Source organism: Corticium candelabrum, chromosome 13, assembly GCF_963422355.1.
Source record: "Corticium candelabrum chromosome 13, ooCorCand1.1, whole genome shotgun sequence".
Classification (NCBI taxonomy): Eukaryota; Metazoa; Porifera; class Homoscleromorpha; order Homosclerophorida; family Plakinidae; genus Corticium; species Corticium candelabrum.
The window spans coordinates 5,346,406-5,366,405 of record NC_085097.1 but is presented as its reverse complement, the minus strand read 5'-3'; the positions used below and the strand labels follow the sequence as shown (position 1 = coordinate 5,366,405).

Sequence of the window (20,000 nt, the reverse complement as noted above, 5' to 3'; positions counted from 1 at the left end):
ACAAACAAATCACCACAAACAACGACCTATGAATCAACAAGAAACAGCAAACCAAGTCCGAACGCATCAAAGTATGGCACCGTAATCGTTGGCTCGAAAATCTCAATGTCCGGTTCGAAAAACGAGTAGTAGGAACCCATTTCTAGACGGATGTCCTCGTTGCTTGAAACAATATCACTTCGTCCGATCTGTAAATCATTATATTAGCTACAGACCATCAAAAAATTATAGAGCCACTCCCTGCACGTGACTATACCGGAAGTTTTCCAGGCTGATTTACTGATTAGAACTTCTAGGCAGCGTTTAACAAATAGGCCATGTTAGAGTAAGAACAAAGCAAGAACGTGACAAATCTTGTTTGAGAAAACTTCAAAAGTCATTGCTTTACGAAGCAAAATGCATAGAAAATGAAAACGGCATTTGCGTGAGTGCATCTACACAGTCTAGCCGAATGACCTTTTAGACGGTTTTTTGGCTTTTGAAAAGCCGGTTTTTTATGAAACGTTTCTTTGACGTAAACTCTTTGCTCTAATACTTCGTGTTTCCTCCTTTTGCTTTCCCGATTGATTCAACTCGTCGCAGAACACTCTACTAGCACGTGCACTCCCTCTAGAGAAATCACGCAAATTATGTCGCCTGCACTGCCGCCCAATCTTCGTGAGGGTGACCAGTGTTTGTTGCTACCTTCAAGTGTCGTCTTAGGTTCTCAATTGGGTTGGTGTCAGGCAAACATGGAGGACAATCCAAAACAGAGACCTCAACGTTGCGAAACCATTGGCCGGAGACGACGATGTTTGGTCGTCTACCAGCTTCTTGCGAGGGTGACAGGCGTGCATTACTCTCTCCGCAAGTCAACGACAAACTAAAGATCTGGAAACAGGTTTTCCCGTGCTCTCCTCAAACTCTCGTTTCATCTAGTGTGATGTCAAACGGCGATTTCTCTTTGCTGTCACCTCCAGAAAGCGGTCATCTCTGTCACATGTTTTCTCGGCAGACAAGATCTTTTCTTACAGCTTATTGCTCCAGTCGCTAGTCTTTTTAGACAGTTTTTCACTGATCCACGTAAAACACCTACGGTTTTGGGATGTTACGCTCACCCAGACCACATTCTTTCAAACCTTCGATTTTACCGCAATGTCGTGGACTGAGCTGCCGATCTCGGGGCATCCCCAAACTCACACCAGCTGTCCGACTTTTCCTCAATTTTATCTAACGAAAGATTGGTCACTCAGCTACAGGAATCTGCAATTTGGCAGCTCTGTGAGCTCAAACAACGACTAGACAATCAGAGATTTCCAGCCATCAACATCATTTTGCAAAATTCCGACCACAACCATTTCAAACCGGAAGTCACACTTTTAGAAATTTTGTGTACCGTCTAAGAAGTTAGTAGATTTTTACAAGATTTAGTTTTCTAGACGTTATTCAGTTGATGTTTCAAGTTTTTGTGGTATTTTGTGGGTTTTCTTATTGACAAAAATGACAAATAGTCCTGTCAATGACATCATAGTGGTGTTTCGTTTTCTAAAGAAAAGCTGAAAGAAGTTTGTATTTCAAGTACATTATGGGTAAAGCATGTGTAGGGTTCTTTCGGCAAATAGCAAAATTGAATAACAAAAATGTTTTGCAGAGCTATTCATCACGTGTTTGTTGTCATGAAAGGAGCGAGCACTTCAAAATTCAAAATTCTGTCAAAAGAAACAAACCCAATGGGGAGGGTCGTTCTCTGCAGTTTAGAATAGAAAATTTGCAGTAAATTACAGTTTAAATTAATTTCTCCAAAATCGTTTACAATAATTTTGTGGTCATTTAAACTTCCGGTATAGTCACGTGCAAGGAGTGGCTTTACACTTTTGCGACGGTCTGTACATGTGGGTATACAGATGTGAGCAAAAATGGTGTGTGTACACGTACAGTTGGTGATCCGGAGTTTATGATTCCGTGTTTAGCAAAGTTCTGTGTTGCCATATCTTCGAGGATTGTTGCAGCATCACCATGAGAAGGAACTGTACACAGATAAAGAGAATAGGACAACGAATAGTAAAAAATTAAAATTAAAATTTTAAAATTGATTTAATAACTTGAAAACGTAAAATTAAATTTTATTATATTAAAATGTAAACTATTTTTAAAAATTAGAAATTAAATTTTATTATATATTAAAAACGTAAAATATTATAAAAATTAAAAATTAAATTTTATTATATATTAAAAATGTAAAATATTATAAAAATTAAAAATTAAATTTTATTATATTGAAAATGTAATATATTTTGAAAATTAAAAATTAAATTTTATTATATATTAAAAATGTACAATATTTTTAAAAATTAGAAATTAAATTTTGTATATATTAAAAGTGTAAAATATTTATAAAAATTAAAAATTAAATTTCATTACATTAAAAATGTAAAAAAATTTTAAAAATTAGAAATTAATCTTAATTAAATTAATTCTAATTAATTGAAAATGCAAAATAATTTATTAATAAATTAAAATTAATTTTTAATTTTTACAAAATTATTTTACTTTTAATTAAAATTAGTTTCTAATTTCTTTAAAATATTGAAAAACAAAACCAATGAAACCTTACTGTTCATTCCATAGGTAAGAAGAATGACACTGTAGTTGAGCCGCTTGTTGTGATTATTGATTGTCCTCATGATGTCTGCATGTTCATTGGTAGGTTCTCCGTCCGTTAGAAACAGAATAACTCTCTCTATGTACACCACAGCAGAGAGAAAACATTGTTTATTACACGTGATTGTTACATATGAAGTCGTGGTTTACTACTGTTTCCATCCTTTTGTGAGTGGGCGGTTCCCTCAATCAGTTGAAAGGCCAATACCAGAGCAGATACATAGTCAGTCGTGCCTACACACACAAACGTGAGAAAAAATTGTCGGAGTAAATCTGTCAACACACACATATGTATATAATTATTATATGTGATTAAAATAATTGAATATGCAGTTTAACTTTAGGGGTATTGATATAAATCAATAGAGGTGATATAATAATATATACGTAACTAAGCAGTTTAAATACAATTAAAAGTATGACGTGTGCGAATAAAAGTGAGAAACCATCACAAACAGAATACAGACGAACATACGAACAAACAAATTGCAAATTAGCATCTTATTTTCATGAGCATTTTGTATTGCGAATGTGTGTGTGTGTGTGTGTGTGTGTGTGTGTGTGTGTGTGTGTGTGTGTGTGTGTGTGTGTGTGTGTGTGTGTGTGTGTGTGTGTGTGTGTGTGTGTGTGTGTGTGTGTGTGTGTGTGTGTGTCTTACCACCAGGGGTCAAACGGTCAACATAATTCCTTAGATCTTGAATGGACTCTTCTGTTGCCTCTGAAAGGTAACGTTCATAGCAGCCATCTCTTGTATTAGCTAATGATGAGAATCCAACAACACCAACCTAACACATGCTAAGAATGACATCGGGCTGTTGCAACACACACGCACACGAACACACAGACAAACAGACACACACACACACACACACACACACACACACACACACACACACACACGAACAGATGGACAGTCAGACACACACAGATGAACAGACACACAGACACACAGACAGACAGACAGACAGACACACACACACACACACACGCACACGCACACACACACACACACACACACACACACACACACACACACACGAACAGATGGACAGTCAGACACACACAGATGAACAGACACACAGACACACACACAGACAGACAGACAGACAGACAGACACACACACACACGAACACGCACACGCACACACACACACACACACACACACACACACACACACACACACAACAGACAGACAGACACACACAGATGGACAGACACATACAGACAAACAGATGAACAGACAGACAGACAGACACAGACAGACAGACACAGACAGACAGACACAGACAGACAGACAGACAGACAGACAGACAGACAGACAGACACACACACACACACACACACACACACACACACACACACACACAACTTCAACCTACATTGTCGTGAGGATTCAACGTATCAAGTACAATCTTGGCCGCTTCCTTCGCCAAGTTCATTCGCGATTTACTTCCAACTCTATTGCTCATAGACCCACTCTGGTCAATAACGATCACAATGTCTCTCGGTTCAGGCACAGCAGCAGCAACATACCACGGCCTACACACATAAACATTGCAATAGGCATCATTATAATAATCATTATTAATATCAAACACAAAAATTTCTAATAAAATAATAAATATATAAATAAAATGTTATGTAATTAAATTTATTACTTATTTATTTTATCGTCAGAGCCGCTTGTGTGTGTAGTTTGCGCATTACAACAGTTGAACAAAGCATTACATACAGTTTTGCGTATAGAACGTCACGTAGACCTTGTAGACAATGCGTATCCCATCTGTTGTATTCCTTCACCCACCTTCACACCACACAACGTCCATATTCGCTTGTATGCATCAATGTGGGTGTGTACACCGTCTTCTCCCAGCAACCGGATCCAACATATCGTGTCCTCCTTTGAGCATGCCTTCTTGTGATCTACAGAAGATGTGCTACACCCCACATACGGATGCATAGCATTCACACTAGCAAGCACAACAAGCTGAACTGTACTGAACGATGCTGGCATGGCACGTTGATGTGGCCCAGCTCAGCACCAAGGATGTCTGTCAAAGGTTTTGAGGACTGTCCCCTAAGACTTGGCAAGATCTGGTGCAACAGAATGGACATTGTCGCTAACTGGTCAATCTAAGTGAGTATGGACTAATCTGGGCTTTGTTGAGGTCATGCGATCAGAGCAAAAGTCTATTGCGTCAAAGTACAGTTTGTGCCATAATTATTGAGACTCTTCCGGTTTCGTACATTCTTGCCGAAAAGCGCGTACATTTAGAATGTAACTACAAATGAACGAACCAAATAGCAAGAAACACATGACATACATACTAAAGCATCTATCCTGAGTCAGTAAGCAGCTGAGTTTGATCGTCGTCATCAGCTAGATGTAGATGATTGAATGGTGTCTGTGTCACCGATCGCCATGACAGCTGACAGAACACAATCTTCAGCGCACCTTCCAATAGATCGGTTGTACTAGGCGTGAACCTACTCACATGCGCACGTGCTGGAGGACATTCGGGACTTTAATATTGCAATGAAAACTTCTGTGCTGTTGTGGGTTGTGGCAACCGTGCCGATCGTGACAGAGATATTGGTTTCTTTTGTTTGCCAGCGATTGTGACGGTCAAAGGCGAGGAATTTTGAAAACTGACGGAATGGCGACAGGGGTGTGGATCACTGCTATCAACAGAAAAGACCTGAAACAGATTGGTTTGAAGTACACACGCGTCTGTTCCGATCACTTCGTAAGCATAAAACCTTCTATAATGGAAGACGAAACAAATCTGGATTAGGTTCCTAGTAAAAACTGCGATATTCTTCAAGGCATTCATTGACGACAGAAAGGTATGAACGAGTACAGCTGCGATTAGAAGACGTTGATTGCACTGTGTGTGCAGGCGAAATTACAGACAACATTGAAACTGATGACAATGTAGTGCGTGGGATGCATGCAGACCTACTTACTCGTCGCCTGAAAATGTTGACAGGCTAAAGAAGCCGTTGGACTGTCTTCAGGAGGAACTGGCAGCAATCTAAGGCATTCAGATTTCAAAGCGATTTGCTTTCAGAGAAAAAATTGCATCTGGCATGGCTGCAGGTTGTCGCCGCGGCCACAAGTCGACGTCCTCGAACAACTCGCTGAGGGAAATTTCGTAAAGGCCTCGACCATCAGAGTACTGCAATTTAGCATTGTAGCGACGTCGGCTGTCGGAATCTAACAATCTGTCCCGCGATAACCGAGAAGAACAGGCCTCTAACTTATTGAAAATGTCCCTCCAAATGACCACCTCCACGCGTGGGGGTGGTCAGTTTAGCTCATGTGAGTGCAACCGGTCTATTGTATCGTAACGCTCGTCGTATTTGGGCTCTTGTAGACAGTAAACCAACATCTCTTGTTACGAAAAGCAAAACTAAATGTGTGGGGAGTCATTAGCACCAGAGGAGTAATGGATTTATGGATTTAGAGAGAACCTCAACTCGACTCTATCAATCCATCCTACATGAGAGTTTGTTTCACTGCAAACGCTTTCTATCACGATGGTGGACAGGGCAATGTACCAGCTGACGGGTCTATACAAATAATAGATTTTCTCGCTAGCAGAAATGTTCACGTTATCGGCTGGCCTGTCAACTCACCGGACCTGATGCCAATAGAAAATTTATGGAGTTGGATGAAACGTGAAGTAGAGAAGCAAAGAACAAGACAGAACTGGACGCCGGAATACTAAACATGTGGGAGGGTCTCAGGCAATTGATATCCAAACTATTCTACGCATTGCCGTCTAGATCAATGTATTGCAAACGTTGGAGGTGGTACTAAATATTGATAACGCAAACTCTTGTCATTGGTCTCACTCTTGCACAGTCTTTAGACATTGTGCTTGAATAGCAGACAATCTAGAAAATCATCTATCCGACTCTGAAAGCAAGGAAATGTTTCACAGACAGGTGCCAGAAAAAGTTGGCGCCATGCGTGACACGCTTCCACCAAAAGAGTCTCAACAATTATGGCACAAACTGCTGACGTGGCCAGACTGTTCTCAGCAGGTCTAGCCACACCAAGACTACTACTGGAGTCAGGAGTTTACTGGTGATGGGTACCTGTTGCCCAAAAGTGAGCTAAAATCTGTCCCTAACTTCAACCCTGGAAAAACTGCAATATCTCCCGTTAGGAAAGCCGCAGCAACTTAGTACTAACATCATTTTGAAGCTCTCGTCAGTGCTGTTGTTGTCAGATAGATATCCTTGTAACTTCCGGTATATTAATTATTGCATCAATGGACAGTCAGTATATGATTAGACATATTAACACCTTGAAATGTTTAGCTATCTGAGGAGGTAACAACTGTAAACGTGGCTGGTAATGTTATTGACACACCTTCTCTTACAGAGTAAAAACTCCCCAATTCTATGACGTTCGACCATCAGTGTGTCATGTAGTCAATGCTGGTGGTGGTTTCTATTACCATGTAGTCTCTAGAATGCAGTCATGTATATGACACGTTAAACTGTTTGTTGATAACGCTCTCAGTGTACTATGTCCTAGTCTAGTTACAAAATGCCCTCCCACAGGATGCTTCCGGGGTTGAAGTTAGCTGGGACGGACTTTAGTCTGTTCTATACGTCTGTCGCCAGTTTTGGAGACACGGCGGCAACGTAAGGCTGGTTCACAATACTGACGCTGATGCTCAGCTGAGCGTCAACATCAAAGACATCACCTTGATGCAGGCGGCATCCTTTGATGTTGACGCTGATGCTGGAATAGGATTCATTTCTATTCCAGCATCAGTGTCAGCGTCAACATCGATGTCAGTGTCTATATTATGAACTAGGCTTTGGACACCCCTGAGCACAGTTTGATTCAATTCGGTTCAGCCTGCATTCACACTAAGTGGTAAACTGAGTGACAGCACAATGATAAACGCTAGTCTGAATGGTCGATAAGATAACCACACCAAGGAACATTAAAAATCAAATGCAATTAATTAATTTAATCAATTAATTATGTTATTAAATTAATTATTTACGTACACATTGCTTGTAAAGTTAAAGCAATTTTCACACATACAAACGGTGCAACGATCAGAGTGTGACTGTGGTGTATGATATCACTCAACATGTTTACTGACCTAAACCTTGGATCGTACGTGCTGCAGTCTGACGTGTGGAAAGACGGATACAACGTGATGAGGCCTTGTTCGGAGCCGAAGTACTGCCATTTGAGAGTCGGATAATTTTCGAGGTTTTTCTTCAGTATGTCACGTATTGCAGGCCCGATATTGTAATATGATGGATCAGCAGAGCCGGACAGACGTTCACACTGATTATTGATATCAATCTAAACAAAATGTTACAATCAAATTAGCCACATATGCCACACTCCACCTTTCCCAAATAATAATTATTGATAATTAATACATTAGGTGGGTAATAAAAAATTTAAAAAATCAATAAATGATTAAATAATATATATATATAATAAAAATAATCAATAACTAGTAAGTAATAATAATAACTAATAATAAATAACTAATAACTAATTTCAGCTATGAGCCTATAAGAAAAGGGACTTTGTAAAAGTCACGAGACTTGGTGAGTAGTGAACTCTAAACGTATAGGGCTAAACCGACTTCTGGTCTGGGGACTATGTGTCTGGCTGGCTGGCTGGTTATGTCTGTCACGCTACAGGAATGTGCCATGCCTCCTTAGTGTGGCCCAATCACGAAGCATTAATTCCTTTATGTCGTACGTGGCAACCAAAGACAATAGACGAACAGCCAATCGTACGCGCGAAACTTCCTTGAGAGAGTTTTCTCACCAGAACAGTGTAATTCATGTTTGTGATTGCTAGGACCTGTCGAACGTAAACAACAGAACTCACCTGTCTGCAACTGCTGACCCAAAATCGATTGCTTTCTTGGTTTTACAATATCTATACGGGAATCTAACATTACGTAACCAGTAGAGATTTTATGTCCCGTATACGGTAACTCTACTTGCGACTACTACGGACTTTGCGGTCACACTAAACGACAGTCGCTATGTAGGATTTTAAATACATTTTACAAGTAGCACGTCTAGAAAGAAAATAGCGCGTATATTTGTAATTTTTTGCGACAAATACTCCTCCTACCGTACATGGCCCGGTGTTCAGGACTTTGAAGGCTCACAGCTGTGTAAACACAGCTTCAATTACTAGTAATAATCAATAATAATAACTACTGATAATTAAATAATTGTGAGAGGTGATGAAGGACTCACCTTACTACCAAAGCGTGAATCATACTTGAGACTGCTCATACTCTTCTTGCAACATTCTTGTAGTCCACCACCATGTCCACCACCAGAAGTTGCCAATTCTGCCTCTATGGATGATTTCAGTGCCAACGCAACTGATTTGATGGTCTGAAACTTGAGAGACAACACAGTCTCCAACTACACACACAAAAAAGGACAAAATTATAACAAATAGTTTTGTATGATTCGTATAATTCATTCGTCTTGCTATATCCAAGATACGATACAAATACCTATAGACAACGTCCAGTATATGCATACACATGATGTACAAATTTATCAGTTAGGAAACTAGAAGCACCATCTACAAATGGGAACAAACAACCCACATGATAACCGTACATTAGGAAAGAAATTAGATGTACCAGTTGGATAGAGAATACTAAATGATTAGTAGAAATAATGAAACTGGTGTGACCATTCCTGCTCGTACAACAGCCAGACACGATGTAAAGCTACCAAACCCTTGCATGCTGTTTTGTGATTTCACCCAAACACCAACACAGACAGACAGACAGACAGACAGACAGACAGACAGACAGACAGACAGACAGAAAGACATAGACAAACAGACAAACAAAAGACGTTCATTGTGACCATTATTCGTTGCTAGTTAAGTAACTTTACATTGTACTGTGCTGCCCTTTTGGGGCGATTACAAATAGCCTGTAATACAGTTGATTTAGTCAATACATGTACGGACAGACAGACACACAGACAGACAAACAGATAGACAGACAGAAGTAGACAGACAAACAGACAGACAGACAACAGACAAACAGACAGCAAGACAGACAGACAGACAGCAAGACAAACAGACAGACAGACAGACAAACAAACAAACAGACAAACAGACAGACAAACAGGCAGGCAGACAGACAGACAGACAGACAGGCAGACAGACAGACAGACAAACAGCTAGACCTATTAGCCTGGGTAGTATTCAGTTGCTCTGCTTAGATGGTGTATAATAGTTCAATGTTTGAAAATTACGTATTGACAAACAGACAGACGAACAGACCAGTGTTCTCCCCAGAAATCATAAAAGAAAGAGCGTGATACTCTGTTAAGTAGGCGTTTACATAATGCCATGCCCACTGTTGCAACTAGATGTTTTACCTTCGACAACCTTGCCTGGCTAAGAAAGACTGACTAGCTCTCTGCAACACCAATGTAATTCACATACACTTTAACTGAGACATGTGTGTACAGTACTTGCAGGTGAAGACGAGGTATGAAAGCCTGTTAGGTGGTTGCATGCACGAGTGTGAAAAATTGTTTGCTAATTAAGAGTACCCATCTTACTCTGAGCATTGCCACACCTTGGTTTTTGGATGAACTAATCAACCTATTCCAAACGAAAAAACGTAATTGGCAGAGTGGGCCACACTGTCAAAAGATCCTGGGGGAAACACTGCAGACAGACAGCTAGACAGACAGACAGCTAGACAGACAGACTATGAGACAGACAGACAGATAGACAGACAGACAGACATAGACAGACAAACAGACAGACAAACAGAAAGACAAACAGAAAGACAGACAGACCGACAGACAGACAGATTGTTTTACTTGAACGCTTACTCTACCGATAACAATCGCTAACTTTATGCAAAACAATAACAGTCAATGGACAAAACGTTGAATGTCTCTATCTTATGCAAGGTCATCAAAGTTCCACTTAGACAACTTCTTAAAAATCACCCGAGAGTTGCAAGACTGTACAACTACAGACAGTTGCTTCCTCAACCTACAGACAGACAGACAGACAGAAAGACAGACACTAGCTGCACGGTTGTTCATCGAGTGAAAACCAATGCAACAAGAGAGAAATTGTATTGTAGCTAACGTCAACAACCAGTCATGAAAAAATCTATAATAGCATTTCTTTTTCCCAAGCATCCTCTTCCTGGTCGGTCAATTAGTTGCCCCTGAACTCAAACTTCAGGAAGTTCGGTGCTTAACACAAACTTCAGCAAATTTTTTCGTTGTTGCACAAGACCAGAAACATCTGGAGGGGAGAGGCATGAGAATGGGAGATATTAGTGAATGTCCACACAATACACAAGGACTGAAGTTGCACAAAAAACAGCAAAGGCAACATATGGCTTTACCAGACTAAGTGTGCCTGGTAATTGAATGGCAATATGATCGGATCTATGTATGTATTTGGATGGTATCTACTGATCTAGAACACTGTCCAATGCAGTTCTGTTTTTAGTGATGAACTCAGGGTGTCGAGGGTGCCCACATTAATTATGTAAAGCTGTTGTTCACTTAGAGTTTTGAAGTTGCAGCTGACATCATGTTGTACTAGGGAATTCAATTTTTAAATATCTATCGTCTACACTGTATCTATACGATATGATTGTCATGTCTACACTGTATCTATCTAGCCTCGTCCCCAGACTCACGTGAGTCTGGCTGTGTCCGGTTCCCGTATGACATTTTCAGCCTCCCGTGAGTCTGGACTCACCGCACCTACTTTCACACACTTACTTCACTAAGTGTCACCCCACGTCATGGTCTTGGCACCCCACGTGACTAAAAAGTACTTACGTCACAAACTCAATTAGCTAATATCTATCTAATGTGTGACCCAGCAGATTCTGTATCACGCCCAAGCTTCCGAACAGCGCATGGTGACTCTCCACGGTGAGTGATGCACCACGTTCACGCTATCCAAATCTCAAGACGACTTCAGCATGTGGAAGGTGAGTGTATTCCTAGCTAAGTTATTGTCCTACTCGCGTAGACTGGCGAGCCTGCCAAGTCTAGTTACAGCGATCTGGACTCCACGTGTAGTCACTCGTTGTTTGTGAGGGCAAAGATGTCTTTTCCCCTAGAATGGCCCTGGAGACTTCAAGTTTACTCTCCCGAAAGTCATCATAATTGAAAACACGGAGAGCGGACTGTAATTCCACGTCAATGTGTCTCATGTGTCTCTTGTTGCCATTGCGCGCCCTACTGGCCATTAGAGTCTGTGCACTAGCAAGGGCCGTGCAGATAGCGGATGTGCGACGAAACAACGAGTGAACTACACGTGGAGTCCAGATCGCTGTAACTAGACTTGGCAGGCTCGCCAGTCTACGCGAGTAGGACAATAACTTAGCTAGGAATACACTCACCTTCCACATGCTGAAGTCGTCTTGAGATTTGGATAGCGTGAACGTGGTGCATCACTCACCGTGGAGAGTCACCATGCGCTGTTCGGAAGCTTGGGCGTGATACAGAATCTGCTGGGTCACACATTAGATAGATATAAGCTAATTGAGTTTGTGACGTAAGTACTTTTTAGTCACGTGGGGTGCCAAGACTATGACGTGGGGTGACACTTAGTGAAGTAAGTGTGTGAAAGTAGGTGCGGTGAGTCCAGACTCACGGGAGGCTGAAAATGTCATACGGGAACCGGACACAGCCAGACTCACGTGAGTCTGGGGACGAGGCTAGTATCTATCTATGTATGTACATCTGTACTACTTTGTATCTACATTGTATCTATACGATGTGATCGTCATGCCTACACTGTGTCTATCTATCGATGTACCGTACATCTACTGTACTACTTTGTGTATCTACACTGTACCTATCTACAGTATGTACTGCACAGTGCATCTGTCTATCTATCTACACTGTATCTATTTATCTACATATATCTATTGTACTACTTTACTGCACCTATCTATGTAGTACCTACACTGTATCTACCTACCTAACTACTACTACACTGTATCTACCATTCATGTATCATAAACTAGTACACATATACCTCATTCAATGTAACTCGCCCGTCGATTGCTCTCGTATCATACGTTAAACTATCAAATCCTCCCTACAACAAAAATTCCCAACTCTCGTACACTCGTCAGACAAACGCCACCAGCACCTGAAGTCTTCGAAGCGCCAAGCCATCCGACGCCAGACTCTCCAGCAGTAGGCCAATCTCGTGCGATGAGCTCACCGCCGTCTGTACCGACCGGCTCGACGTGAAAAGAAGTAGAGACGCTACGAAAAGAGAAGAAGACATCTGTACGCGCGCATATGCTGTACTGAGAGAAACTCAGAATGTTGCGCCAGAAGTTGAATTTATGAATGAAATGGTGCGGTCAGATCCGGTGCTAACCGGAAAACGACTGCACTATTGTACCTTGCTGAGTCACAGAACGCCGCCTTCCCGACCGGTCTGATCCGCGTAATAGAATATGCAGATGTGTTGCAATCCGGGTATTGTGCAACCGGTAAATCAACGACTACTACTGTACTACTATCTAGGGCTGCGGTGGAACTAAAAATGTGCTTAGCGTCTCATTTTTGAGTGTCACATTGCGTATCATCTACCGAACACATAATGAACCATGTAAACTGATCTGTGCTGTCTGTTGTAGCTAGCGTATTTTGTAGTCTGCTAGCTGTACGTCTTAGGTCCTAATTGTTTCTAGATGTTTGCCCCAAGAGGGAACTGTACCTTTTTAGGTGCGACAGAATTCATTCATTCATTCATTCATTCGTTCGTTCGTTCGTTCGTTCGTTCATTCGTTCATTCGTTCATTCATTCATTCATTCGTTCATTCGTTCATTCGTTCATTCGTTCATTCGTTCATTCATTCATTCATTCGTTCATTCGTTCATTCGTTCATTCGTTCATTCGTTCATTCATTCATTCATTCGTTCATTCGTTCATTCGTTCATTCGTTCATTCGTTCATTCATTCATTCATTCGTTCATTCGTTCATTCGTTCATTCGTTCATTCATTCATTCATTCGTTCATTCGTTCATTCGTTCATTCATTCATTCATATATTTGAGAGATATTGCCATCACAACAGCTAGATGTCTAAAATAAACTAACCAGGGCCAAGAACCCCTACTACGATTTAGCTAAAACCAAAAAACTAGCCTCGTACCAGACCCTCTCGCGCGTCGTGCCCGGTTCCCGTATAACACGAAAACGCTGGAGAGCGTTTTCGTGTTATACGGGAACCGGGCACGACGCGCGAGAGGGTCTGGTACGAGGCTACAAAAAACCGTCCAGCTGGCAGGCTAACAGTTTCCTGGCTAATTGATGTTTTCCCCATAATGCTGAGGATCTTGTTGTGTATCATCTCTGCGTTTTCTTTCTAGAGAAAGACAGCTAACCGGATGAACCAATCCCTCTTAATTAAAGTGGCTGAAAGAACGTTTGAGATAGATGGTGCCAGCAATGAAGCTTCTTCTAGTGTCTCTTCAGCTCCTTCCCTCCATCTTCTGTAGACCTCGATAGCAATAGGTCGGAAAAGGTGTCCAAGGCTAGACGCCTTTGTCAGGTATTTTGTGTTCTTCTCTTTCTCCTTAGCATTCATTCATTCATTCTTCCAATAGGTTGTTTGGTAGATTGCTCGCTTTCAAGTTTGTGTTGTATTGCGCGACTTGAGAGATTTGCTTCCACGTTTAGCTTGCATCTAGCTAACTGAGTGTGTGAAACGTCCACTTAATTTTCAATTTTGTTTTGGAAATTAGATTTTAATTAATAAAATGGTCTGCAATAACTGCTAAATCAATTTCTTAATTAAATAAAAATCAAGAATTAAATATTGAATACACATCGTCAGGAATCATTTTTGTTTACAATTGAAAATTAAAAATTTCATTAACATCCGGATCACGTGAACGGCGCCTTGCGGTAATTGATAACACTCTGGCAGGCCCGGATCCAGGAATTTTTTAAAGAAGGGGTTGACCTGGTAGCAGTTATTATAGCATTTCTAATTTTCTCTTTTCTAATAAAATTATACGAAATTATTGAACCACGCATATTGGAAAAGAGGGGGTTGCAACCCCTGAACCCTCATCTGGATCCGGGCCTGCACTCTGCTAATTTAGTTTAATTAATTCATTAGGCGGTGCTGTGGTGTTGCTGTAACACCTAGAGTCTTGTAATTAATTTCTAGGTTAGATCTCTAAAGTTATGTGTCTAGAGAAGTGTTGGCTAGAATTTGCGCTAGGTATAGATGTACATGCATGTCTACACGACTGACGAAGACAAGAAAAATGGATCACTTGAACAAAAACTCATTCCATGCTGTTCCGGCCGTCCGGCAGCTATACTAATTAGCTAACTACATTAGTTTAATTAACGTTTATCTGATCGGTCTGCTATACAGTTCAATTATCACTTTTGTCTAGATATGCATTGTGTTCAGTTGAGTAATTTGTGCTACAAATAAAGCTGATCGGCATAGCGCCTAGAGCAAGTGCAGGTGTTTCTAAAAATTCTGTAGATCTTTACCGCTTTGTTACTAATTTACCGCTATTATTTAAGCGTGTTATTTGAGCGGTTTGTTTGTCAAATTTACGTGCAGTTTGTGTCACGTGACACCCACGTTACGCAAGGTAACACGTGACCAAATAAATGTCCCGGATGTTTAACATAGTGGACGTCTTGCTATTCCAATGATTATGGCACTCTGGACAGCAATCATAAATCAATCAAAGATTTCAACAGTTACTAAAATTCTTTGCGCCTGCATTTGCAAGCGAGCGTGCAAAGCAGAAGCGAGAAAAGCGCCAACGAATTGGAATGAATTGGAAACGTTTACGATCATTCCTTCGGCAGCCAGACTGATGCTAGATGGCACGAACTGAACGTGCATAGCAACGATTGCAGTTGTCTATATCCGGGACATGCAATATAGCCCGTATATTAAAACCTCGCGTTCCCTTTCCAATCACTCAATCCACGAGCGATTACACCCTAACACGTAATTTACTACTAAAAATCATTTCTCAAAGCTAATCGTACTCTAGATACGTACCCAACAAAAATTCGTCAACAAAACCAAGAAACAAAAACATTATGCAGACGTCACTACTGCACATGCGCACGTAAACACGCAGTGTCTGCTTTTTTCCTCATGAGCGTCGAATGAATGGCGAAACCCAACCGACGTGGCGCCTTTGTGGCAGCAATGCCTATCAAGGATGAGCGCATGATGGGGGCCCACGATGGGGACGACGGTGCGGCCCTGGTCGCCATCCCTGCGGCCAAACACGACTTGGCGTCGCTCTTCGAGTGTCCAGTCTGTTTCGACTACGTTCTTCCACCGATACTACAGTGTAACAGCGGTCATTTGGTGTGTTCTCAGTGCAGACCGAAGTTGGCATGTTGTCCGTCTTGTCGCGGACCTCTTCCCGTCGTCCGCAATCTGGCAATGGAGAAAGTCGCCGAGACGGTCACCTTTCCGTGTAGGTACCGCATGGCCGGCTGTCCACAGCTGCTACATCACACGGAAAAGCGAGGACACGAGGAGATTTGTGAGTACAGACCCTACGTCTGTCCTTGTCCTGGAGCGTCGTGTAAATGGCAGGGAGCACTGGAGGATGTGTTGAGACACATCGAGGAGACACACAAGTCGATTACGACTCTCGTTGGGGAGGACATTGTGTTTCTAGCGACCGACATTACTCTGGCTGGGTCAGTGGATTGGGTGATGATGCAGTCGTGTTACGGTCACCATTTCATGCTCGTCTTAGAGAAACAAGAACGAAGCGACATATCACAACAATTCTACGCCGTTGTTCAGATCATCGGGTCGAAGCAAGTGGCTGAAAACTTCACTTACAAACTGGAATTAAACGGTAGAGGCAAACGACTCGTGTGGGAGGCCGTACCCCGATCGGTACACGATGGGGTCGCCTCTGCTGTTCAGGAATCAGATTGCCTCTCTTTCGATGGCGGCACTGCAAGGCACTTTGCAGAGAATGGTAATCTGGGAATTAACGTGACCATTTATAGAAAGTAGGCGGATAACATAGTGCGCTATATTTGGAATCAATAATTTGAACGAGGAAATGGCAACGATGCAGTTGCGTGTAGGACTTACGGTTTCTGAAATATAGTATTTGTGTAATAGAGCAGTATATAGTTGCAGTCAACAGTGAGATATGCTTCAGACTCTCGTCACCATTTCCCACGTGATGATCCCCACGTGATGGGTCCCCCCACGTAAGCCACGATGTCGCCTTCTGGTACCATCGTTTGCTTAGCTCTCCTTCATTGTCTCACCACATTATCAGGTCAGTAGACAAGCGTGACAATTTCTAATCCATTTATTGGCTCCGCCTAGTTGCACCACGTGGCTAACCATGTGCATGATGTCGTGACCTTCAGGTGGTGTTTCTCTTGTCGACAACGATCCAGGATTTAGTGCTCTACTGAGTAAAGACATTTTGGTAAAGCGAGCAGGATGGACAGAGTTGACCGGCTGGTTGACAAACGTCTCATCAACCGGCCTCTACATGTCTGGAACAGGACTGAACCCTTCAAACGGTAGGTACTCACCACCCAAGTCTGGCATCTACATGGTGAGTGTCAGTGTGCTATTGGACAATGCATCGCCTTCCTATATGAACCTGCTGTTGTCCGTCAACAACGTGCTCAGCACGTATAACGGCATGAGTTCTATAGAAGGCAGACCGTCTGCCTCGAAGTTCACGATGACCGTTAACGGTGCAATCGAAATCTCAACGGGCGACCGCATATCCGTCTACCTCTACTCGTCGTCCGACTCGAGCTACACGGTTCTCAACGAATCATCATTTTCCGCTCGTTTTATCGGCGAGAAAGAATCGGGGCCCGGATTTCGTGCCCGCCTGTCCGGCACCCGATACTACAGATCGACCGGATGGAATGAATTGAGCGGATACTACATAGCGAGGACGGCAGGTTTGTTTACAGAAAGAGACGCTTTCTCGACGTCGACGGGTCGTTTCACGGCTCCGTGTTCGGGCGCTTATTTTGTTGCCGCCAATGTGCGTCTCGACTCGGCGAGCGGCGACTACTTTCGCCTTCTTGTCGCCGTTAATGGCAACACGACGCTGCGCAATGGACTCCATGCGATGCGCGGGAATCCGACGTACACGTACTACACTATGAACGTCGCGGGCGTCGTCAGTCTCTCTTCTGGCGACTATTTGTCCCTTTGGGTGTTTTCCTCCCGCGACACGTACTGGTACACAAGAGCGGATACCGACTTTTCAGTCGTCTTTCTCAGTGATTTATCTCAGTTATCGACCGGTGTTCATTCCAGTCTCGGCAAGGATGTCTCAGTGACGAAAGCCGGTAGCTCGAATGTTCCCGGATGGTCGACGACTGGCACTAAAGGCTTGTTTACGAACGACGATTTCGTTGCTAGCACTGGCCGTTTTACGGCGCCTCGCGATGGAGCATACTTTATAAGCGCGCAAGTTCGCTTAGACAGCGTAGGAGGAATGGCAAAAGCCTACGTCGCTGTCGACGGTAAGAAAGAACTAACAGGCGTACAGCAAGTCTGGGAGAGCCCACCCAGCAATTACTTCACACTGACTGCATCGGGAATCGTTTGGCTCAAGACAAACCAAGTCGTAACGCCTCGAATCTCGACAAAAACCGATAAAAACTTTGTAGTGCAACAAGAATCGGGCCTCTCCGTTCACTATCTTTACTCGCACTCGTCGTGGTCGGGTGTTCGCACGCGTTTGAGCAAGACGGTTAGCTCGACGAGCAACACGTGGACGGAACTCAAAGGTTGGGCATCCAAGGGTAACAAGAAGGGACTCTTTGTGGTCGGTGGTAGTTTCAACGGCGCAACGGGTAGGTACACACTTGCTCTCGCCGGAATCTACTTCGTGTCTGCAAACGTGCACATAACCGGAGACACAGGCTCGATGACCCGCCTGTCGGTTGCCGTCAACGGTGTGGCGACCTCGTCGAACGGACTGACTGCTGTCAGAGAGAAGCCCACACAAAAGACATACACTCTCTCAGTGGCAGGCTTGCTGCAGCTCGACAACGAGCAGAATGTCTCCCTCCAGGTTTTATCCGGGTCTTCGAGCAAGTGGTCGGTCGAGTCCACGAGTGATTTTACGGTTAGCTTTGTGTGCGGCTCGCTCTCCGTTCCCGCCTTTGCCGTCAATCTAGCCAAGCTAAAATCGTTTGCCTCGTCAGGATGGCAAGAAGTAAAAGGTTATAGTGTTGCTGGTTCGACCGGTTTCTTTCAGTCTGGTGGATTCAGTCTGGACGTCAGTAGTGGCCGCTTTACTGCCCCCATATCTGGAGTGTATCTAGTGTTTGGTAACGCCGAGATTTACCTAGGAAGTGGAGATTTCTACCGTTGTGCTATTGTCCGGAATGCGATCACCACTTCAGCGACGACCGGTTTGCAATCGACTGTCGGTGAGCCGAAGGATAGTCGTTTTACGTGTAACGTAGGAGGGTCTGTTGTTCTGAAGGCAGGCGAGCAACTATCTTTCTGGATTTACTCGCAGAGCGACACGAACTGGAAGCTAAGCAGTGGAACTTCGCTCAGTGTTGTGTATGTCGGTCCGAGTAGTATTGTTCGCAGTGTGCTGGCTGCTACAAGCACTGACATTGTAGTCACAACATCCGGCTGGAAAGAAATGTCAGGATACACAACAGCAAGGGATTTACAGTTTTCATCCAGCAGCACCGACTTTGTTCCCTCCACTGGCCGATACACAGCTCCAAAACAAGGTCTCTACTATGTCTCAGCACAAGTCAATGTGCTTGGAGCAACAAGCAGTAGGTTCTCGATGCGCATAGCCGTCGACAGTGACACAGCAGGTGATGGTCCTTATGCAACCAAGAGTTCACCGTCGAGCAAGTATCTCTCATTGAGAGCGTCGGGGATTGTGAAGCTCCAAGCTGGTCAATACGTTTCGACGCACATCGACTCTAAGGACGACAACAACTGGAAGATTGCTGGTAACTCGGGTTTCTCCGTCACTGCTCTGTCTACAGTACCTGAGACGCCAGGAGCAATAGGGTTTGTCTCGACTTCCATATACTACAGACAGTCTTCGTGGGTCGAAGTGAAATCTTTGAAATTGAGCACGAAAACGGGACTCTACCAGACGGGAATCAGCGACTCCTTTACGACTAAGGGTCGATTCTACGCTCCAACCGACGGAATCTACTTCGTGTCTGCAAACATTCGACTCGACTATGCGACGGGTAGTTACTTCAGAGGCGTCATTGCTGTCAACGGCAAGACAGACACGTCGAACGGCCTACACAGCCGAAGGG

At 43.1% G+C, this 20,000-nt stretch overlaps 3 protein-coding genes across 4 annotated transcripts in view; 2 read left to right on the top strand and 1 right to left on the bottom strand.

Moving 5' to 3' along the window:
• The window catches only part of LOC134188686 (VWFA and cache domain-containing protein 1-like), a 23,367-nt gene extending 10,407 nt beyond the window's left edge, over positions 1-12,960 (bottom strand). Inside the window, exons 1-10 of one of the 2 annotated variants that reach the window (XM_062656853.1) lie at positions 12,828-12,960; positions 12,711-12,773; positions 8,906-9,079; positions 7,774-7,982; positions 4,021-4,180; positions 3,299-3,425; positions 2,791-2,874; positions 2,594-2,719; positions 1,915-2,006; positions 53-188 (exon numbers count right to left, since the gene is read on the bottom strand). In XM_062656853.1, coding sequence (XP_062512837.1) covers positions 53-188; positions 1,915-2,006; positions 2,594-2,719; positions 2,791-2,874; positions 3,299-3,425; positions 4,021-4,180; positions 7,774-7,982; positions 8,906-8,944 — 973 coding nt within the window. In that variant the 5' untranslated portion in view covers positions 8,945-9,079; positions 12,711-12,773; positions 12,828-12,960. The remainder of the gene's footprint in view (positions 1-52; positions 189-1,914; positions 2,007-2,593; positions 2,720-2,790; positions 2,875-3,298; positions 3,426-4,020; positions 4,181-7,773; positions 7,983-8,905; positions 9,080-12,710; positions 12,774-12,827) is intronic. The other variant, XM_062656855.1, reaches the window with a different exon arrangement.
• A 2,846-nt stretch (positions 12,961-15,806) lies between these two features.
• On the top strand, positions 15,807-16,876 carry LOC134188687 (E3 ubiquitin-protein ligase SIAH1-like). The gene has a single exon (XM_062656856.1). It carries the CDS (start codon positions 15,847-15,849, stop codon positions 16,717-16,719), a length of 873 nt encoding a protein of 290 aa, XP_062512840.1. The 5' UTR covers positions 15,807-15,846; the 3' UTR covers positions 16,720-16,876.
• A 56-nt stretch (positions 16,877-16,932) lies between these two features.
• The window catches only part of LOC134188567 (uncharacterized), a 13,047-nt gene continuing 9,979 nt past the window's right edge, over positions 16,933-20,000 (top strand). The window contains exons 1-2 of the mRNA XM_062656733.1: positions 16,933-16,993; positions 17,088-20,000. The exon at positions 17,088-20,000 is cut by the window's right edge and continues 1,041 nt beyond it. Coding sequence (XP_062512717.1) covers positions 16,933-16,993; positions 17,088-20,000 — 2,974 coding nt within the window. The remainder of the gene's footprint in view (positions 16,994-17,087) is intronic.